This window comes from Heteronotia binoei, chromosome 6, assembly GCF_032191835.1.
Source record: "Heteronotia binoei isolate CCM8104 ecotype False Entrance Well chromosome 6, APGP_CSIRO_Hbin_v1, whole genome shotgun sequence".
Lineage (NCBI taxonomy): Eukaryota > Metazoa > Chordata > Lepidosauria > Squamata > Gekkonidae > Heteronotia > Heteronotia binoei.
The window spans coordinates 346,592-370,078 of record NC_083228.1 but is presented as its reverse complement, the minus strand read 5'-3'; the positions used below and the strand labels follow the sequence as shown (position 1 = coordinate 370,078).

General features: G+C 47.1%; 1 protein-coding gene across 1 annotated transcript in view; it reads right to left on the bottom strand.

Moving 5' to 3' along the window:
* Nucleotides 1–17,231, bottom strand: part of LOC132573261 (L-threonine dehydratase catabolic TdcB-like) — a 126,960-nt gene extending 109,729 nt beyond the window's left edge. The window contains exon 1 of the mRNA XM_060240764.1: nt 16,990–17,231. Coding sequence (XP_060096747.1) covers nt 16,990–17,090 — 101 coding nt within the window. The 5' untranslated portion in view covers nt 17,091–17,231. The remainder of the gene's footprint in view (nt 1–16,989) is intronic.
* Between the last annotated feature and the right edge of the window lie 6,256 nt (nt 17,232–23,487).

Here is a 23,487-nt window from a genome sequence, read left to right as displayed (position 1 = left end):
TACTTGGATCCTGCTGTCCATTGTTCCTGAGTCCCTAAGCCCAGTCCTTACAGCTCCAATCAGCCAGGCAGGAACACACACAAATAGTCTTCACTTTGGTCTGCATACACAAGAGGTAGTTTTTGAGCTGTCTCAGAGATACCAGAGGATGGGGTGAGGATGGGAGGCAGATGTGCATGTTTGGACTTGATTTTTTTAATCCATCTGCAAGCTGTCCCTGTGTCAGCTTAAAATGCCAGTCTGGACCCAGCTTTTGGGGGTGGACCCAAAGGACAGTATGGTTTAGGGAGGGGAGGGACCTCAGTGAAGTATAGTGCCAGAGTCCACCCTCCAAAGCAGCCATTTTCTCTAGGGGAAATGATCACTGTAGTCTGGAGATCTGTGGTAATTCCAGGAGGTCTCCAGGTCCTGCCTGGAGGCTAATAAATCTAAATACAGGACCACAGTGTGAGTCAAGTATGACACTGTGTATACTTAATAAACTCAAATGATGAAGCTTACTGTTTTTGTATGAATTCCAGTTTGAGAGCCAGTTTGGTGTAGTGGTTAAGTGTGTGGACTCTTATCTGGGAGAACCGGGTTTGATTCCCCACTCCTCCACTTGCAGCTGTTGGAATGGCCTTGGGTTAGCCATACTTCTCACAGGAGTTGTCCTTGAAAGGGCAGCTGCTGTGAGAGCCCTCTCAGCCCCACCCACCTCACAGGGTGCCTGTTGTGAGGGGAGAAGATATAGGAGATTGTAAGCTGCTCTGAGTTTCTTATTCAGAGAGAAGGGTGAGGTATAAATCTGCAGTCTTCTTCCATCAAATAATTATTATTTTATATATTTGCTCATTAAATCAATATTTAGCATTCATAATAAAGTTGATAATGAAAGTTCATACACAACAGTTCCACATGGGAAAAAAATTCCTATGTTGCAGAACATAAGCTGGAGAAAGGCACGGATGACTATTTTCACTCCATAGACAAGCAAACTAACCTTGGTGGAGAGGAGAAACCATACTAATCCGTTTTGACAGAACCAACATTATTTTCATTCCAAGCTGAAGGAGACAAATTACAAGGGAATCAAAAGACAACTCAATAAATCCCAGTTCTGTGCAGAATACTTCAGAACCCAGGCAATCAGCTCCAAAACCAAAATACAGTAGCACAAAATACTTTTTACAGTGGCACAGAACAGTGCACTAGCTGCTGGGTTCTCTAGGGCTGTTCCCACACTGCATTCTTGCTTTTTGTCTGCTGCAAGTCAGTTTGCCCTGGGTCAATGTTTTAATCACCACAGCAAAGCACGCAGACTTGCCATCAATGATGCGAAATTGCATTGCAACACAACCAGTTTTCACTTTTAAAAAAAGACATAAAAGGTGGGTTGTGGGTGGTTGCGCAGGAGGTTCTTGCCACGTAGGGTTGCCAAGTCCAATTTAAGAAATATCTGGGGACTTTGGGGATGGAGCCAGGAGACTTCGGGGGTGGAGCCAGGAGGCATTAGGGGTGGAGCCAAGATCAAGGCTGTGACAAGCATAATTGAACTCCAAAGGGAGTTCTGGCCACCACATTTAAAGGGACAGCACACCTTTTCAATGCCTTCCTTCCATAGGAAATAATGAAGGATAGGGGCACCTTCTTTTGGAGCTCATAGAATTGGACCCCCTGGTCCAATCATTTTGAAAATTGGCGGATAGTTTGGGGAGAGGCACTAGATGCTGTACTGAAAATTTGGTGCCTCTACCTCAAAAAACAGCCTCCCCAGAGCCCCAGATACTCACGGATCAATTCTCCATTATTTTCTATGGGAATAAATCTCCATAGGGAATAATAGAGTTCCCAGCAGACATTTCCCTCCCCTCCCCCCGCTTTCTAACTATCCTGAAGCGGGGGGAGGGCTTCCAAACCAGGGGATCCGCTGCCCCCAGCTGGAGATTGGCAACCCTATTGCCACGTCACTACTCTCATGTCATGAGGAGGGGGAGGGATGTGGACGAGGAAATAAGGCGAGAGTAGGGCAAACTTGCCCCGAATGTAAGAATTCCACACCCACAACTGCGATGATACCCGCAGCAAAAAAGAAACACAGGGAAAACCAGGAGTCCGGAAAACCCGTGTGAGAGGACGGAAAGCAGGATTAAAAACCTGAGCCAATGGGCATGTGGGGAACCATTCCCTAACACTGGAGTATGCTGCTGACCCACAACAGGGTAGGTGACTGTGTGGAAACAGCCCAGGTGTTTAAAAAAATGGGGTTTAAAAAAACATCAGGTGCTTTAAAAAAAGCAGGGGGAGGGGTATGGGTGAGACATGATTCAAGCAATGATTTTAGGCCCATTGTTTGTATCCTGTGTTGCCAGTTGCCACAGTTCCCAATATTTTCAATATGGTGACCCAAAAGTCCAACTTTATTTGGTGTAGTGGCCCATTCAGGGTAAACCCAAGGTTTTCTATGTGAACTATGACCTTGGCACCCATCTAGTCCAGCATTCCATTGTCTGCCCCAGCCAATCATGTTGTTGAGAAACCAATAAAAATCACAACCTACTTTGAACCCCAAGCATGTGGCATTCTGAAGTACCCACCTTCCACTTAGGGGTACATTCCAGCCTTGGGCTACCGCCTTCGTCTCCATTACCCCTTCTAATTTCCTTTAAAATGAGCAGCAGAATGAGCAAGAAGTTCAGCCACTGATGGAGCACCAAGACATGCCTCTTTCTCTCATCTTCCAGTTTTTCCTTGCCCTGCTCACACCCTCTCTGACATTTTCAGCCTTCTTCCAGTTACTTCCATAAGTTACAAGTTTAGGGTTGCCAGCCTCCAGGTGGAGCCTTGGAGATCTCCCACTTTTACAACTGATCTCCAGTTGGCCAAGATCAGCTCCCCTGGAGAAATTGGCTACTTTGAAGGGTGGACTCTGTGGTATGAGGCCCCTCCTCTCCTCAAACCCCACCGTCTCCTGGATCTACCCTCAAAGTCTCCAGGTATTTCCAGCACAGACCTGGCAACCCTATCGTAGTTGTTAGTTGCCAGATGGCTTCTTCTCATTATTGCCACCGGGGCTTTTTTTTAACAGGGACGCACAGGAACACAGTTCTGGTTGGCTTGGTGTCAGGGGGTGTGGCCTAATATGCAAATGAGTTCCTGCTGGGCTTTTTCTACCAAAACCCCCTAGATTGTCCAGTGGGTGGGAGTGGCAAAAATGTGAAAAGTTGTCAAGGAGAAAGAAGAGAGAAAGAGGGCAATGCAAAGATCAGGGATCCCCCTTAGGGGGAACTGGCCTGCAATTCTCTTTCAGAGGCTTCAGGATCCACTTCTGAGTGGGGGTTGAATGTCCACTAGGCACTCCATTATACCCTATGGAGACCAGACCCCATAGGACAGGGGTGGAGAACCTCCATCCCGAGGGCCGTATACAGTCCTCGAGGTCACTTGATGTGGCCCTCGGGGATTGCTGGGCCAAACTGAGCCATGTGGCAGCCTCTCTGGGGCCTGGCTGACCAGCAAGGATCGTGGGGCCCAGTTGCGCTGTGCAGCAGCCTCTCCAGGGCCAGGCAGGGATCACAGGGCCCAGATATACTGTGTGGCAGCCTCCCTGGCGCCTGGCTGGCTGGCCAGAATTGCTGCAGGGCCTGGAAAAGTTACTGTCACAGTTCAGTTTCCACTTGATTATCCCAGATGGTGTGGCCTAATATGCTAATATAATGGGTGTGTGACCTAATATGCTAATATTAGGGGATGTGGTCTAATATGCTACTGAGTTCCTGCTGGCTTTTTCTACAAAAAAGTCCTAGACCTATGCATTTGCCTAGGGTGGTGGGCTCTGTGTGTGTGTGTGTGTGTGCGCGCGCACCAGATTAGGCTCTCCCCATATGACTTCAAATAGAAAAACAATTATTTGCATTAATTTTACTGATCTGAATCATTCTCCCTCGGCAGAGCACTGTTTTTTAAGTTGATAATTTTTTATGGCCCATGAATGATGTTATAAGTATCCCCACCCCTGCCATAGGATATAGTGCAGAACTGATCTGTGGGTATCTGGGGCTCTAAGGAGGCTCTTATTTGAAGTAGAGGCACCAACTTTTCAGCATACCACCTGATGCATCTCTTCAAAGAAATCCCCAAGTTTCAAAAACATTGGACCAGGGGGTCCAATTCTATGAGCCCCCAAAGAAGGTGCTCCATCCTCCATTATTTCCAGGGAAGGGGAGGCATTTAAAATGAACTAGAGTCCGTAAAATAAAAAACCATTGGGAGGAATATAATTGTGTATATATAATTGTGTTTTTGTGCACTGCCATAATTATATTTGAACATTGAAAGAGTCAATAGTTGAAAAAAATGTGTCTAACCTCTGTAATTTTCAGGTCACTGATCTTTGGATGTTGACACATATTTACACTGATGTCTGTGAATTTACTGCTATGAATATGATATAAATTTGCATGAGTTTTATATATAGACTATATTGGTAAATTTCCAAATATTGTAATAATATTCAAGATGGAGAGATTTGTTATTGGCTTATTTGGATTTCACACTCCCATTGTTTTGTCTATTTCAACTTTACGAAAAGTCAGTCTAGCAATAATTCCACACACTAAAACAGCATGCATTCTGTATAAAATGCTGAGCAAAGTTTGTGGCCAGTGGCACCTTTAACACTAACAAAATTTTATTTTAATAAGTTTTTCCATATTTATATGGAATCTGTATTTCCATTACAGTTTTCTTGAAATTAGTATAGCATGCAATAGTATTTTAAGACCTACTTTTTTCCAAATAGCTTCTTTGCAGAGCTAAAGGGTGGGAGAAAGCACAAAGAAAATGGATATATTCTAAATGAAAAGGTAACACATGGAAATGAAAACATCCCCCTCCCCCCCCCACCCTGGACACAACACAGTAGCACTATGAAGCTTTTTTGGCCAGCCAAGCCCATATATACTCTGTAAGCCATCTTTCGAAAAAGGAGGATATTTTTTAAAAATAAGAACAAATCACATGGCTTCCAAATTCAGTTTGATCCAGAGTTTTAGAGTCTTCAAATCACCTGCCACCATTCCGCTTTAATTATTTTCCTTTTACATCTGTGGATTTGCTCTGCTCATTTTATGTAGCCAAAGTTCTATATTGGCTGCTGAAAGTGTTTCAATTGCGGGGGGGGGGGGGGTTGTCTCTGATCAGAGAGCAGCCAGAATACCAGTGCTTAGTTAAATGTATATGACTGCTTGGAAATCATGTTAACACTGCAAAAACAATACAAATTTAAATTACAAGATGAGGCAAGCAATGATATGTAAAAAATTCAAGTGCTGTCAGTTCTCATGCAAATTACTGCACCTTGTGGCTTTTGGAGAAGTCTTTTAAAATGCATGAAAACTTCTACAATACAAGTTTGAAATGCCTGTAGAGAAATGACTGGATCAAAACTAGTTTTGAAAAAAACGTTGCAGCAGCAGTGCCAGAACACATCTCACCGAAACAAATGTAGATGCTTTGGGCAGCAACGATGCAAAACAGTTGTGAGAATGTAAAAGGTGAGTTTCCAATGCGGCGATAGTCACAACCTGTCAGTGTAAAAACACCCCATGGGTCAAATAACTGATTGGGTTGATGAGGCTTATGCTTTTATGCAGTGCCAGTGCTGGAGCTTCCGGTGCCCCAGGCAGTGGCACACACTACTTGCCCCACTCAGCGCTGGACCTGGAGGATGCTGGGCAGGGTGCGTGGCACATATACTGGGCTCACAGGTGTTCAGAGCTGCTCCAAACACCTGCAAGCCCAGCAAACTCACCCCTCGCCCTGACCAGCCCCCTCCGGACCCAGAAAAGGCTGGCCAGGGCATGCAGTGCATTTGCTCAGAGAGGTCTGAGAGAGAGCAGAGCAGCTCTGAGATAAGCTGAGACAGCTGAGTTGTGGTAGCTGGGGAACTGCTGTTTGTTTGGTTGAGTGGGATGAAGGTGAAGGTGATTGAAAGTGATTGGTGCTGATCGATTAGGAGTGGCTGTGCTCCCCACCCTCTTTGCATTTTAAGCTGCGCCTTGCCAAAGGCTGAGCACATCTCAGAGAGGTCTGAGAGAGAGCAGAGCAGCTCTGAGATAAGCTGAGACAGCTGAGTCATGGTAGCTGGGGAACTGCTGTTTGTTTGGTTGAGTGGGCTGAAGGTGAAGGTGATTGAAAGTGATTGGTGCTGATTGATTAGAAGTGGCTGTGCTCCCCACCCTCTTTGCATTTTAAGCTGTGCCTTGCCAAAGGCTGAGCACATCTCAGAGAGGTCTGAGAGAGAGAAGAGCAGAGCAGCTCTGAGATAAGCTGAGACAGCTGAGTCGTGATTGCTGGGGAACTGCTGTTTGTTTGGTTGAGTGGGCTGAAGGTGATTGAAAGTGATTGGTGCTGATTGATTAGGAGTGGCTGTGCTCCCCACCCTCTTTGCATTTTAAGCTGCGCCTTAACAAAGGGCTCTTAGCCTGGGGGCTCTGTAAGGACCAGGAACCCAGATCCCCAATTTCCTTGTTCTCCCATTAAGGTAAGTTGACCCTCCAGAAGGGGAGCCACTTAAACAAACAGGATTTAAAGAGGACTGTATATTTTAAAAAAGAAAAGCTATCATGAAGGTAGAATGCCAGCATGGGGGTGGGGGCTTTTCCAGTGTTTTGCACTGAGTGTCACATGTATGACTATCTGCCCAAAGGACAAAAGTCTTGGGTGTGTGCTCGATGCAAAGAGCTCCTGGTCCTCAGGGAATGAGTTCATACCCTTGAGGCCAAGGTGACTGCCCTGGAGAAGCAGAGACTGTCAGTTAGGCACTTGGGGAAGACTCTGGGGGCATATTAGATGAGCCCCGCTCTGAACGTGGCAGCCCCGTTGCTGCCAGGCAGCATGAGGGTCGAGAGGGAGCAGGGCACCGTGCTGAGGATAAGGGAAATGCTCCCTCAGAAGGGACCTCTTCTTCAGTTGGTGAGCAGGAATCCTTTCGCGCCAAGGAACCATCCCTGGGCATGGAGAGAGGTGGGGGTCTTGGTAGTTGTGATTCGATCCTTAGGCAAGTAGATAGCTGGGTGGCAAAACCACGTACTGACCGTATGGTGACTTGCCTGCCTGGTGCAAAGGTAGCAGACATTATGCGTGTAGTAGATAGGCTGATAGACAGTGCTGGAGAGGAACCAGTGGTCGTGGTGCATGTTGTCACCAACGATGTAGGAAAATGCAGTCATGAGGTCGTGGAGGAAAAATTTAGGCTGCTAGGCGGGAGACTTAAGGCCAGGATCTCCAAGGTAGCCTTCTCAGAAGTGCTACCTGTTCCACCTGCAGGGCAGGAGAGACAGGAACAAATTAGAAGTCTCAATGTGTGGATGAGATGATGGCGTAAGGAGGAAGGGTTTAAGTTTGTTAGGCACTGGGATGCTTTCTGGAACAAGCGGGAGCTATACAAAAGAGACAGTCTCCACTTGTCCGCAGATGGAACCAGGCTGCTGGCGCTTAAAATCAAAAAGGTGGCAGAGCAGTTTTTAAACTAAATCTTGGGGGAAAGCTGACAGGAGATGAAATGTTTCTGGTTCGGGAGGACTCATCTCAAAGAGATGGTTAGCTCTAACTTTTCTACTGGGCAATGCATCAGAGTTGTCCACTGTGATGGTGACAAACAGTATGGACTGTCTACCAAAGTTTCGAGGTGGCAGGAGGAAGGCGGCAGGCCTAGCTTGCCTGGGAAATTATAGATGTTTGTATGCAAATGCTAGAAGTGTTCGAAGTAAAATTGGTGAATTGGAATGTTTAGTGTTGGGAGAAAACATAGATATTGTGGGAATTTCAGAAATGAGGAGAATCAGTGGGACATGGTGATTCCTGGATATAAGTTATATCGAAAGGATAGGGAGTGAAGGGTTGGAGGTGGGGTGGCTCTGTATGTCAGAGAGAATATACGGTCCAGTAAGACTAAGGTCAGAGAATTAGATTCCCTTCTGGAAATGCTTTGGTTTGAAATAGAGGGCCCAAAAGGAAATTTAACTATGGGAGTTTGTTATCACCCACCAAATCAAAAGATAGAGGACAATTATAATATGATGGAAAGATTAAAGATAGCGGCTAAACGTAAAAACTGTGTCGTAATAGGTGATTTTAACTACCCGCAGATTGATTGGGTCAATATGTGTTCTGGCCGAGAGAAAGAGATTGAGTTTCTTGATGCTCTCAATGACTGTGCTATGGAGCAGATGGTCTCAGAACCTACCAGGGGTGGGGCGATCCTGGATTTGGTCCTAAGTAATGCCCAAGACTTGGTGAGAGATGTAAAAGTGATTGCAACACTTGGGAGGTGTGACCATAACGTTATTGATTTCACCATTTGTATAAATAGGGAGTTGCCCCAAAAGACCAGCACAACCACGTTTAACATTAAAAGGGGTAAATTCTCTAAGATGAGGAGGCATGTGAAGAGGAAACTGAAAGGAAAGGTAAATGCGGTCAAAACCCTTGGGGAAGCTTGGAGGCTATTTAAAACTACAGTCCTAGAAGCTCAGATAAAATATATACCACAAGTTAGGAAAGGCACAAACAGGTATTCGAAAAGGCCTGCATGATTAACAAACAAAGTAATGGAAGCTGTAAAAGGTAAGAAGGACTCCTTTAAGTGGTGGAAAACCTGTCCAAGTGAGATTAATAAAAGGGAACACAGGCTGTGGCAAATCAAATGCAAGACTGTGATCAGGCAGGCAAAAAGGGACTATGAGGAGCATATTGCAAAAAGCATAAAGACCAACAATAAAACTTTCTTCAAATATATTAGAAGCAGGAAACCAGCCAGGGAGGCAGTGGGGCCCTTGGATGACCAAGGGGTAAAAGGATTACTGAAGGAGGATAGGGAAATGGCTGAGAAGCTGAATGCATTTTTTGCCCCCGTTTTCACTGTGGAAGATTAGAAGTGTTTGTCCGCTCCAGAACCACTAATCTTGGAAGGGGTGTTGAAAGGCCTGAGTCAGATTGAGGTGACAAGAGAGGAGGTCCTACAACTGATAGACGAATTAAAAACTTATAAGTCACCAGGTCCGGATGGCATACATCCAAGAGTTCTGAAAGAACTCAAAGTTGAACTTGTGGATCTTCTGACAAAAATCTGTAATCTTTCATTGAAATCTGCCTCCGTTCCTGAGGACTGGAGGGTAGCAAATGTCACTCCCATCTTTAAAAAGGGTTCCAAAGGAGATCCGGGAAGTTACAGGCCAGTCAGTCTGACTTCAATACCGGGAAAGTTGGTAGAAACCATTATCAAGGACAGAATGAGTAGGCACATTGATGAACACGGGTTATTGAGGAAGACTCAGCATGGGTTCTGTAAGGGAAGATCTTGCCTCACTAACCTATTACATTTCTTTGAGGGGGTGAACAAACATGTGGACAAAGGAGACCCAATAAATGTTGTTTACCTTGACTTCCAGAAAGCTTTTGATAAAGTTTTTCATGGAGTAAAAGGACAGGTCCTCTTGTGGATCAAAAACTGGCTGATTAATAGGAAGCAGAGAGTGAGTATAAATAGGCAGTCTTCGTAGTGGAGGACGGTAAGCAGTGGGGTGCCGCAGGGCTCGGTACTGGGTCCCACGCTCTTTAACTTGTTCATAAATGATTTAGAGTTGGGAGTGAGCAGTGAAGTGGCCAAGTTTGCAGATGACACTAAATTGTTCAGGGTGGTGAGAACCAGAGAGGATTGTGAGGCACTCCAGAGGAATCTGTTGAGGCTGGGTGAGTGGGCGTCAACGTGGCAGATGCGGTTCAATGTGGCCAAGTGCAAAGTAATGCACATTGGGGCCAAGAATCCCAGCTACAAATAAAAGTTGATGGGGTGTGAACTGGCAGAGACTGACCAAGAGAGAGATCTTGGGGTCGTGGTAGATAACTCATTGAAAATGTTGACAGTGTGCGATTGCAATTAAAAAGGCCAACACCATGCTGGGAATTATTAGGAAGGGAATTGATAACAAATCAGCCAGTATCATAATGCCCCTGTATAAATCGATGGTGCTGTCATTTGGAGTACTGTGTGCAGTTCTGGTCGCCGCACCTAAAAAAGGATATTATAGCATTGGAGAAAGTCCAGAAAAGGGCAACTAGAATGATTAAAGGGTTGGAACACTTTCCCTATGAAGAAAGGCTAAGACGCTTGGGGCTCTTTCGCTTGGAGAAACGTCGACTGCGGGGTGACATGATAGAGGTTTACAAGGTTCCAGTAAGGAGCCTGCTTCGGTGGGGAGGGTGGGATATAAATAAAATAAAATAAATAAATAAGGTTATGCATGGGATGGAGAAAGTAGAGAAAGAAGTACTTTTCTCCGTTTCTCACAATACAAGAACTCGTGGGCATTCAATGAAATTGCTGAGCAGTTGGGTTAGAACGGATAAAGGAGGTACTTCAGGGTGATTAACATGTGGAAGTCACTGCCACAGGAGGTGGTGGCGGCTACAAGCATAGCCAGCTTCAAGAGGGGATTGGATAAAAATATGGAGCAGAGGTCCATCAGTGGCTATTAGCCACAGTGTGTGTGTGTGTGTGTGTGTGTATATATATATATATATATATACACACATAATGTATATATATACATTTTTTTGGCCACTGTGTGACACAGAGTGTTGGACTGGATGGGCCATTGGCCTGATCCAACATGGCTTCTCTTATGTTCTTATGCTGGGCTTGCAAGCATTCAGAGCTGTTCCAAACACCTTTGAACCCAGCAAACACCCTCTGTGCATCCCAGCCCACCCCCTGCAGACCCAGAGAGGGCTGGGCAGGGCGGGCAGTGCATTTGCTGGACTTGCAAGTGTTTGGAGCTGCTCCAAATGCCTCTGAGCCCAGCAAGTATGCTGTGCCATGCGCCCTCTGACCTGGAGGAGGCTGGTTGGGGGCACAGCACATTTGCTCGCTTTGGAGGTATTCGGAGCTGCTCTGAATGCCTCCAAGGTGAGCAGGGACAGGGAGGGGCACCCTAAGTGGCTACTACCTGGCCTACTCCTATGTGTTGGCCCTGCCTTTATGTCAACCAATGCAATCACCAGATCTCACAAAACTGTGGCTGTGGCAGCCCAATTAACCAAGAATCATATAAACTGATCCCTGGGCCCAGGGCTGCCAGCTCTAGGTTGGGAAATGTCTGGAAATTTGGGGGGTGGTGTCATGCCTGCCCCTGACCCAGCCCCTTGCTTGAGACTCGAGCCGTGACAGGTGGAGCCTGAGGACTGCCAGGCTTTGGAGAAAGGACAGACTTCAATGGGATATAATGCCACAGAGTCCATCTTCTAAACTGGCCGTTTTCTCTGAGTGGAATAGGATTGCCAGCTCCAGGTTGGAAAACGCTTGGAGATTTGTGGGTGGAGTCTGGGGAAGTCAGGGTTTGGGGAGGGGAGGGACCTCAGCAGGGTATAATACCGGATTACAGTCTACCCTCCAAAGCAGCCATTTTCCCCAGGGAAACTGATCTTGGTGGTCTGGAGATCAATTGTAATAGCAGGAGGTGCCACCAGGAGGCTGGCAAAGTGGATGTTACCTGGAGACCAGTTATAATCCCAAATCTCCAGCCACCATCTGCAGGCTGGCAACCCTAATTCAACCGCTGGTGACAGTGGTAAGAGGCTCCCATGGGAAGACGTCAAGGCCCAGCGGATAAATTTTTAGGTGGGGGGCCATAAAACACTGCTGCAGAGGCTGCCCCTCTCCCCTTCTGCGGCTCTGCCCCCTGCCCCCCCCCGCAGCGTCTCCTCTTCCCTCCCTTCTTCACACTTTTAAGGCCTAGGGAAGGGGTGGCGACCCTTTTCCACAGGTCGCTCGCTGCTGCTGCCCCCAGCACTGATCGTGAGCATGCCAGAGGGGCATAGGAGCCCAGCGGCCAGCCTTCTGCGTGGTTTTTCCTGCTGATCAGCTGATTGGTGGGGGAGTCACCTTTTAAAGATCCTGGAGCAGCACTTTACCACTTAGGGTTGCCAAGTCCAATTCAAGAAATATCTGGGGACTTTGGGGGTGGAGCCAGGAGACATTAGGGGCGCAGCCAGGAGCAAGGGTGTGACAAGCATAAATGAACTCCAAGGGAGTTCTGGCCATCACATTTAAAGGGACCTTTTCGATTCCTTCCTTCCATAGGTAATAGGTAATAGGGGCACCTTCTTTTGGGGCTCATAGAATTGGACCCCCTGATCCAATCTTTTTGAAACTTGGGGGATATTTTGGGGAGAGGTACTAGATGCTGTACTGAAAATTTGGTGCCTCTACCCCAAAAAACAGCCTCCCCAGAGCCCCAGATACCTGTGGATCAATTCTCCATGATTTTCTGTGGAAATAAATATCCATAGGGAATAATAGAGTTCCCAGCAGACATTTCCCTCCCCTCCCCCCGCGTTCTGACGACCCTGAAGCGGGGGGAGGGTCTCCAAACCGGGGGATCCCCTGCCCCCACCTGGGGATTGGCAACCCTATTACCACCCCTTCCCTGGGCCTTAAAAGTGTGAAGAAGGGAGGGAGGAGGAGGCACTGTGTGGGGGGGGGCAGAGCCATAGAAGGGGAGGGGGGTGGAAACTGCTGCAGCAGTTTTACCCGCAGATCAACTGATTGGCGGGGGAGTGGGGGTGGCAGTGTCTGCCTGGGGTCTAGGCCCAACGGAGGGACCACAGAGCTTTAAGGGGGGGTTGAATGGAGTGGCCGGGCCTCCCGGGTCCCTGCATGGCACATACACTGCCCACAGCCCGGCAAAATCTGGCAACCCTAGCAAAATGTGAGCCTCTGGTGGGAGCTGGGGACTTGTGGGGGGGTTGCTAATCCCCAGCTGGGTGCAACAAAACAAGAAACAACACAGTGAAAGGTTGAGCAACCACATAGATAATACTGTGTGTGTCATCACTCCACTTGTGTGATGAAACTTTAGGATGCACTGTATTAATTCATTCTTTACTTTTTTGCGAAGGAAATGTTTGAGCAGCAGACGAGCGACCATTGACAATTGATGCATATTGTGTCATGTTTGTATGTGTTATGAGAGATTATGCATGCATAATTATTTCACAATTCCAATCAGAACAAAGCATGATTGGAAGAAGAGAATATCTCTTGAAACATGCACAAATTTGCCTAGGATGCATGTTGTCACACCTGAATTGGGTCCATATGAGCCTATGAGAATTTTCCTGGCTGGACCAGAGACTGTGAGAATTATTCTGTTGGAAGTCTGTAAACTCAACTTGTGGCTGATCGTAATATTTGCATTGTGTAATAAGTGAGTTACTTCTTTATATGGGTGAATGAATTAATATAGTTCATACTAGAGTGCATACTTCACACACGTGGAGTGATTTGTGGTTGCTCAATCCTTAGTTGGGGGCAGGGGATCCCCTGGTTTGGAGGCCCTCCCCCCACTTCAAATGTATCAGAAAGCAGGGGGTGGGGTTGAATGTCTGCTGGGCACTCCATTATACTCTATGAAGACTGGTCCCCATAGGATAGAATGGGTAATCGATCCATGGGTATTGGGGCTCAGGGGGGCTGTTTTTTGAGATAGAGGCACCAAATTTTCAGCATAGCATCTGGTGCCTATCCTCAAAAAGGACCCATAAGTTTCAAAAGATTAGACCAGGGGATCCAATTCTATGAGCCCCAATTCTATGAGCCCATTATATCCAATGAAGGGAAGACATTTAAAAGGAGTACGGTCCCTAGGCTTCCCAAATCCCCTGCCTTGCCTGGGGACCCCCGCTTTGGAGGCTTCCCTCCCGCTAGCCAAAAATCTGAAAAGCGGAGGGGGAATGGCGGCCCTTCCCACCCAGCCCCTATCTCAGCAGCTTCTCCTTGCCCTGCCCTTCCCACCCAGCCCTGATCGCAGCAGCCTTTCTTCAGTTTTCCCAGGCTGCTTCCCGCCCCAATCAGCTGGCTGGCGGGGGGGGGGGGAGAGGGAGCCCCGCCCGCAAAGGACCATGTGCCTTTGCACCTCCAGAGGCTTGACTTGAAAGGCTTCAATTTAGGATGGTGTGTCTGTGTTTCTGTGAAGAAGCTGGCAGCAAATGGTGAGTAGAGAGGCTGATCCGCTGCTTCAGACTGGCCAGAAAGGGGGGGGGGGGGGGAGAGGGAAACGTCTTCATTATTCCCTATGTGATCAATTCTCATAGGGTATAATGGGGAATTGTTCTGGAGGTTTCGGGGGCTCCGGGGGAGCTGTTTTTGAGGTAGAGGCACCAAATTTTCAATATAGTATCTAGTGCCTCTCCCCAAAGTACCCCCCAAATTTCAAAACGATTGGACCAGGGGGTCCAATTCTATGAGCCCCAAAAGAAGGTGCCTCTATCCTTCATTATTTCCTATGGAAGGAAGACATTTAAAAAGGTGTGCTGTCCCTTTAAATGTGATGGCCAGAACTCTCTTGGGAGTTCAATTATGCTTGTCACACCCTTGTTCCTGGCTCTGCCCCCAGTGTCTTCTGGCTCCACCCCCAAAGTCTCCTGGCTCCACCCCCAAAGTCCCCAGATAGTTCCTGAATCAGACCTGGCAACTTAGGCTGAAATGGATGTCTCCTCTCTACCCTGCCATTGTGGAGTCGAAATCACCACCAGCAAACAATTTAGCCATTTTAGAAAACTAACACATTCATTGGCAGCTATATGTATAGGTGACATCCATATTCTTGGTGACTCCTCTCTTCTGCATACCATGGTTCCTGGACATGGTTGCCAATCTCCAGGTGGGGCATGAAGATTACAATTGACCTCCAGACAACAGAGATAAATTTCCCCAGATAAAATGGCTGCCATGCTGGGTAAAAAAAAATGTAGTCCCCTGTGCAAGCACCAGTCGTTTCCAACTCTGGGTTGATGCTGCTTTCACAACGTTTTCACGGCAGACTTTGGGTAGAGTCTGTGAAATTGTTCCCTGTTGAAGTCCCTCCCCTCTCCAAGCCCCACCCTCCTCAGGCTCCACCCCCCAAAATCTCCTGGTATTTCCTCACTCAGAGCTGGCAATCCTAGGCACAGGTTATTTTTATTTAGTAGAACAATTATATCCCATATTTCCTTGTGGTTGAAGGTGGCTTATGATAATAAACATTTTCAGTTAAACACCAAAAACAAAATAGCAAACCCCAAATCTCTCAACCCCCCCCCCCAAAAAACAAACGAAAAGAAAAAGAGATGCCTGCCAGTTCAAACCCCCTCAAAAAGTCATAGCAAACAGGTAGGCCTTGCAGTGCCTCTTGGAGATCTCCAAAGAGGGGGCCTGTCCACAGAGTCACAGAAACACAGAACTGGAAAAGGCCCAGGCTCTGGTTATCAGGCTTCCTGCTGACCATAGCTGAAGCACAGGGTCATAAGGAAGGTGATGATCCTTCACATATGGGGTCCCCCTGGGGCATGAAGAGATTTAAAAGTCATAACCATGACACTGAATTAAACCAGGAAACAGCAACTACTGTTGCCAGCCTCCAGGTGGGGCCTGGAGATCTCCCACTTTTACAACTGAGCTCCAGCTGGCAGAGATCAGCTCCTTTGGAGAAAATGGCTGCTTTAAAAGGTGGACTCTAGGGGATTGTACCATGCTGAGGCCCCTCCCTTTCCCAAACCCTGCCCCCTCTTGGATCCACCCCAAAGTCTCCAGGTATTTTCCAACCCAGACCTGGGAACCCTAAATGTAGCTGTTTCAAAAAGGGCAGCGTATGTTCCCAGTGACTAGCCCCTGAAAATGGTCAGGCAGCCACATTCTGGACCAGTTGTAGTTTTTGGGCTGTCTTCAAGAGCAGCACCATGGAGGGCATGTTGCAGTAATCTAGTCATGAGGTTACAGAAGCATGGGTCAGTATGGCAAGACTGGGTGAGTTTAGCTAACGAGAGATTTGGCAAATCAGATGCAGCTCATAAAAGATGCTCCCGGCCACCCAGCCACCCTGCTTTTCAGAGAGCAAGGCAAAATCTGTGAGCAAACCCAAGCTCTTACTGCTGGAAAATTAGATCCAGCCTGTGAAATGCAAATTGGCAGTCTTGGCTCCAGCATAAGGACGTTATGTAATGGTAATATGATGGGTTTACATGAAAGCACCCTCTATTACATCCACATGATTAGGATGGCTAGGGCCCTAGGCTCTGAGGCTTCAAATTCACTTCCATGTAACCTCAAGATCTGGGTGGTGAATAGGGTTCCCAGATCCCCCTGGCCACCAATGTGTGTGTGTGTGTGGGGGGGGGGGTAGGATTGCCAGATCCAGGTTGGAAAACTCCTGGAGATTTGAGGGTGGAGCCTGAGGAGTACAATACCACAGAGCCCACTCTCCAAAGCATCCATTTTCTCCAGGGGAGTTGATCTCTGTGGTCTAGCTGTAATTCCAGCGGGCTGCAGCTCCCACCTGGAGCTGGCATCCCTAGAGGTGAAGAAACCTTCCACAATAGACCTTTAATCTCAGCTGATTACTCTGGACACAATACAATTAGCTTTAAAGGCAGCCCATCATTCCCAGTCACAATGTATTTCCAATTCCTTTTGTGACAGTAACTTCAGAAGACACATATAAACTGAAAACCTGCAAAAATGCATAGCAACCTACAGGCTTTCCAACCCCATTCAGCCTGTTTCCTGCAGAAATTTTACATGTAAGAAAATCATACAAAGATTTAAAATAAACCCAAATCTCTGTGATTTTCTTAGGATTTTACTTTTTTGGGGGGGGGAGGGAAGAAACAGATTCAGAGAAATGTGCTGTGAGTTCCCAACAGACAAATTAATGTGCTTGTTGCAATTTTTACAGAACAAGGAGTGGAAAAGATAGAAAAAGACACTGTTGTTGTTATTACCTATAAAGCACGACAATGATATAAACACAGAGGCGAAGCAATACTCCAACTACGGCACTGTAAGGAGTCAGGGAGGGTCCAGGGGAGGTGATAGCCAAGGGTCGGGCCCCGGGTACAACCCTAGGACAGTCCATCCTTCCTAGGGGGGAGAAACCAACACTAGGTCTAAGTCACATGGCAATGTTTTCCAACCTTTGCCAGAAAGGATCATATTCTTCCTCTTCTTCGAAGCGTTCCCTGGGATCTTGGTTCTTTATACCCCTGGAGTAGAAAAATTGTGCTGCAAAATTCATAGCCAATTCCTTGGTTGTTATTGAAATGGTGAGATTCCCAGGCAATGGGCAAAACTTGCCTTTCCAAATACCGCTGGGAAGGGTGGTGAATCCCAGGACACAACGGATGCCTCGCTGACCGACCAGCGTCCTCCCACTCAAGACAGGAGAAATAAATGACTTTGAAGGTTGGCTGCGGCTATTTAAAGAGATTATTTCATGGTCCAACCTGTCCCTGTCAATTTGAGTCAGGATTATACTTAGCTGGCGTTCAGTTCACTGAATGTTTAAACCTTTAGACACCTAGTTCAGACACTTCAGAACAGTTCTCCTGTTGGATCAAGGACTCCAAAGAGTTTGTTTCTAGAGGGATAAATTGCTTCAGGCGTTTTATGGAACATTGGTTTACTGTTGCCTTTGGAAGAAAATCTGATGGAATGTCTGCACAGAGCCTCCAAAGAACAGGAAGCTGCTGCCTTCTTCTGAATCAGACCCTTTGTCCATCAGGATCAGCACTGTCTGCTCAGGCTGGCAGCTGCTCTTCAGGGACTGAGGTCTTCCAAATTACTTACTACTGCCTGGTCTTTTTAACTGGAGATGCCAGGGAATTGAATCCAGGGCCTTCTGCATGCCAAGCAGATGTTCTTCCGATTAGCCACAGCTTCCTCACACAACCCCTCAGAACTGGGAGCTGGAGAAAAGCTCGAGCTTAAACTACAATGATGTGCCTGTGACATATTTTAAAAAGCCCCTCTCCCAAAAAACACGGCTGGTGGGGGTAGGTGGGGTGAGAAATTCCTGGAGATTTGGGAGGTGGAGTCTGGGAAGGGTGGGGCTTGGGAAAGGGAGAGACCCCATTAGGATATAGTGCCACAGAGGCCATCCTCCAAAGCAACCACTGATCTCTGTAGTTAGGGGTGCAGCTTTGGTCTGGGAAATTTCCAGAGGTTTGGGAATGGAGCATGAAAGGTGCAGAGTATGAGGATGGGATGCCAGAGACCTTACCCTCCAAACTAGCTGTCATTTCGTCTGGGGAAAATGATTTCTGAAGTCTGGAGATCAGGTATAATCCCAGGAGATTTCCAGGAACACCTCAAAGTAGGCAACCCTTAGACTGGATGGTGACTTTAGGAATAAGGAAGATGAGAATGGTGCTGATGAGGGCAAGACCTGCAAAAATACACACCTTCACATCCATAGAGTGCACAAAGGTGTTTTCAGTACAATCTCATCCAAAACAGTGAACCAAGTTTGGGACTGATCACAGCAAAATCAGGGAAATGCAGAAAGATGAATAGGGGATGACATCGCATGGCTGCTTAAAGGGGAAAGAAACAGTCTAGACATGAATCCAAAGCAAAATTTCCATGTGGAAGCAGTCCAAGTTGTTCTGGCCTTCCAAGTAGTGTGACCACAAACACCCAACACTGAGTGGGTTGGATGTGGTGCCTCAGACACCATTCTACAACCTCTTCATTTATATCAACAATCTCGAATCACAAGTTTTCTAGAGAAAAATGATACTCTGGCACCTTCCTGGAATCAAGAGAGCCTCAGGGTGGAATTGTCAGAAAACACAAATTTTAGCTCTGGGGCAGATGGAGCTGTGTCTCGGAGGTGCTCAGCCGCCATCCTCAGTTGAAAATTATCTGTGGCCATATTGAGAGCTGCTGATCTCCTTAATGACAGGTAAACCATTAAAGGAGCTATTATTATACTAGCTGTCATTTCATTCCTGCTAGACAAACTCCACCAGTACTGGCAAATCCTCTGACCCTGATTTTCATTGTCTCGATAGCAGCTTCATTATTCCTGTCCAGAGATAACTTTCCAGCTGCGCTGCACAAACCTTGATTCTCCCACAATAGGGGGGACAATCTTCCCAATTCATGTGGACAGAGTTTTGTAATGTACCTCATGATACTTCCCTATCCCTATCCCTGACCCTGCTCTCTTTACATTATAATCCCAGGCAAATCCTCTCTGCAGTAAGGGCAGCCACTGACTAATCTGGACTTTCCCATCACCTCCTTCCTCCAGCACCTTCTCAGGATGTTCATTGCAACTAATGCCATTATTGGTAGGTGTCAGATTATTCCAGTGAGCTTTGTATTGCTGTCCCAAAGCCCTGATTGCTGATTCCACATTCTCTTTCAATTCCCCACAACCCAAACAGACCCCTTCCTGGAACTGCTCGGATGTACTGTCTAATTGTTAAGACAGATCTGGGTTGCCAACTTCCAGATGGATCATGGGAATTTCTTTACAACAGATCTCCAAACAGCAGAGATCAGTTCCCCTGAAGAAAATGGATGCTTTGAAGGATGGACTCTATGGGGTTATACTCTGGCTTCTTTGGAGGGTGCGGGGAGGGGCAGGGGAGAGGAAGAGAGGGCCTATGCCTACCTCATGTTGGGCAGGGCCAGCTAGCTCAGTTGGGGCCAGAGTGGCCCTGTCTGGGGGTGGCCCTCAGGCCATTGGCTCTCTCTAGACTTTTCCTTAATGGCCAGTCCAGCCCTTTATGAGAGTAAAATTGCTAACGTGATCAATTCAATACAATCTCAGCTAGCTCAGGTAAGTGAGCCTGGTCTAATTTATCCGCAGGAGGCCTTTGTTCCTTCACTTTGTCTCTAAGAAGCAGAGTGTTTAGCAGGCAGACACAAAGAGGGACTTGGCCTATTTTAAGCTCACTGATCCCAATAAGCTTTCACGTGTGACTTCGTCACATTACTTTGACAAGAAAAACTGAATGTCCAATCATTCACTGAACCTTCAAGCAGAGAGCAAAACAACAACAACGTTTTGCCAAATCCTGAACATCCCCCCCCCCCCGAGAAATTTAACAGCCCTCTTTGCTGAGTGTTTATAGAACCCCACTCAAAAGAGCTTCTAGTGTGAGTCTGTGCCCTTATGAGGCCCCAGAGTCTGGGGATGTTGAACAACCACAGGAAAGTTATGTCTGAGACAGGATCAGCAGGCGCTGGAGTTGACGCTGGATAAGCAGACCAGGCTGATGTCTCTCCCAACAGGAAACAACAGACAGGCAGCTTCAGAGTGAGGAGCAGCCCAGAAGACTGTGAGGCAATTCCCTTCTGAACATCTAGGCAGGGGGTGGAGTGGTAGGGTTGCGTTCTCGTGCTGGGCTGCCATTTGTCCCTACACCGGCATGTGAAAGAAATCTCTGGAGCGTTGGACTCTCCATTCACGGCTTTGCCAACTTCTTTCCCGGATCTCCACCACAAAGATTACGAACTTCTATCATGAATTGAAAGGACATTGGGTTTCCGGGGTGACTTTTTGCACTTTTGCTTCAATTGTTTGATAAACTTTATATTTTCATAATCGAGGCTGGTTTTTTGTGGATGCCTTCGGGCTTGTTTTCTCTTCTCTTCAGCTGGAGATGGGCAACAATGGTTCCCCAGGAAATCTCTCCTTCCCAATTTGATCTTTGTCCTGTTGGGTGTTTTTTCTTTTTCTTTTGCAATGCCGTAGTAGCATTGCCTCTGCTGGGCACATGCACTGGTTCTGCTGCTGACTGAAAAAACACGTTTTTTACGTAACAGATTCTCTTATTTGACTTTAATCATTTCCCCCCCACAATTGAAACCAATGGAGTTTTTGCAGCCATTGATTTCAATTGGGATAGGGGCATCCTCTTTGGGTGCACATAGGATTGGACTTCCTGGTCCAATCTTTTTGAAACTTGGGGGTTCTTTTGGAGAGAGGCTCCAGCAGGTACCCAGCAAATTTGGTACTTCTTGCTCAACCCCCCCCCCCAAGCCCATGGAATGTACTCTGAGGGATTTTGCCATTGACTAAAATGGCCCATAAAGTGTAATGGAGCCGGGAAAAAATGGGAATAGCGATTTTTTTCAGGTTTTTCCCCTTTACCTAATATGAGATTCGATTTTCCAAGGGAATAACAATTTTTTTTGTTCAAGCAACCCAAAACCGATTTTTAACTAATTTTTTTCCATGCACATCCCTAGTGCTAACTCTTCCCTTGTCTTTTTGCTACACCTCCTATATGGCCAAAATTGTCCTAGGCCAGTGGAAGTGAGACTTATGTTAAGCAGGACCATTAAGGCCTATCTGTGAGAATGGAATGTGGTTTCGATTTCAGAGTCAAATCAAACCTCTACAGAATGCACTTTTAAAATGAGTTTTACTCTATCCATACTATATGTTTACTATTGCAACTAGTACTAATATGATATTAAAAGATCAATACGTAGTGTCAAAATGTGCTGTGCCCATATCACATATGCAAATCTGAATAGACTATCTTTGAGGGAGATTACAATTTTTAAGTGGAGGTCAAAAATAGTATCAGAAGACAAAAGATATATAGCGTCTAACGCAGCTATTGGGGCAAACCGTGCCACCAGGGCCGGCTTGCCCACTAGGCAAACAAGGTGGTTGCCTAGGGTGCCAGAAGAGGGGGGGTGCTGAATTGAGCTCCCCCCTCCCAGCGCCCAAGACATTTGCCTCTCTCCCCCCCCCTGCTGGTACTGCCAGACCTCTCCCTTTGCTTCCCTTCCACCGTGCCAAGCTCCACCTGCCCCGCCCCCCCGCGCAATCAGAGGAGCGTGCCGTGATGAGAATCAGCCCCTACTGGCTTCGAGGCAGCTGGCTTCTGAGAGTTCTTTGAAGAGAGAGCTGGAGGAGGCTTTGCTCCCCCCTCACTTTCGGTTCTGGAAAGGAGGGGGGGAGAAGCCTCCTCCAGCGCTCTCTTCAAAGAAAGCTCAGATGCCGGCCACCTCAAAACCAGTAGGGCCAGTCCTTGTTGTGGTGCGCTCCTCTGATTGATGGGGGGGGGGGGGATGCGATGGAGCGCAGCACTGTGGAGGGAGGGTGGGAGGCAGCGGCAGGGGGGGGCAGTGGGCAGGGTGCCTGCCTAGGGGGCCATGCGCTCTAGGGTTGGCACTGCTTGCCACTGCCTGGGGACCCCTAATTTCAGGGGCTCTTGCCTCTGCTATGTCAAAAACTTGGAGTAAGAGCTCTTGCTTGCAAGAAAAGAGATATACCTCGTGGCAGAAAATGATGTCAAGTTGCAGTCAATTTATGGCAATCCCAAAGCAAGAGATGTTCAGAGGTGGTTTGCCATTGCCTGCCTCTGCGTAATGACCTTGGATTTCTTTGGTAGTCTCCCATCCAGGTACTAACCAATGCTGATCCTGCTTAAGCTTCAGAGATCAGATGTGGTTGGGCTAGCCTGGAGCAATAATTGTGTGCCATCAAGTTGCAGGTGATTGGTGACCTCAGGACATGGGGCTTTCAAGGCAAGAGATGAAAAGAGGTGGTTTTGCCCTTGCCTTCCTCTGCAGTGCAACCCCAGTCTTCTTTGGTGATCTCCCATCCAAGTTCCGGCCATTCCAAGCTCTGATGAAATCAGGCTATTCAGGAGACTGACTCTGTCAGGCCACAGACTAATAATGGGTGACGTCGCTGCCTATATTGCTGGTTGTAGGATGGCAGGGCATCCCCTCTCATGCTGTCAGAACTGAATTGCTCTCTCCAAAGAGGAGCTCCTGTACATTCCTTAGCTCTATGAGTTTGGACAGGGGTAGCCAAGCTGTGGCTTGGGAGCCACATGTGGCTGTTTCACACATATTGTGTGGCTTTCAAACCCCCACCACCCTGTCGGCCAGTTTGCAGAAGACATTGGTATCTATAAATCACTTCTCCAAGCCAAGCCAGCCGGCAGCTTGGAGAATGCATTTAAAGTTAAAGATGCTTTCTTTCCATCGCTCCCTCCCACATCTATTTGGTAGGCCTGCCTACCTTTCTTGTCTTATGACTGTCTCAATCATCTGATATTTATTCTATGTGGCTCTTATGTTAAGCAAGTTTGGCCACCCTTGGTCTTGGAGGACACTGCCTGCCCTAGAGCAAGATGGAATGCTGATACTAAATTGGGAGTGGTTGCAAATACAGTAGAAGACAGAAACAGGATACAGGATGACCTTGACAGGCTGGAAAACTGGGCTAAAATCAACAAAATGAATTTTAACAGGGATAAATGTAAAGTTCTGCATTTTGGTAGGAAAAATCCCATGCATAGTTATAGGATGAGGGAGACTTCTCTTAGCAGTAGCATGTGCAAAAAGGATCTAGGGGTCTTCGTGGATCATACGGTGAACATGAGTCAACAGTGTGATGCGGTGGCTAAAAAGACAAATACAATTTGGGGCTGTATCAACAGAAGTCTAGTGTCCAGATCACGTGATGCGATGGTATCGCTTTACTCTGCTCTGGTAAGACCTCACCTGGAGTATTGTGTTCAGTTTTCGGCACCACATTTTAAGAAGGATATAGACAAGCTGGAACGGGTCAAGAGGAGGGCAACAAAGATGGTGAGGGGTCTGGAGACCAAGTCCTATGAGGAAAGGTTGAAGGAGCTGGGGATATTTGGCCG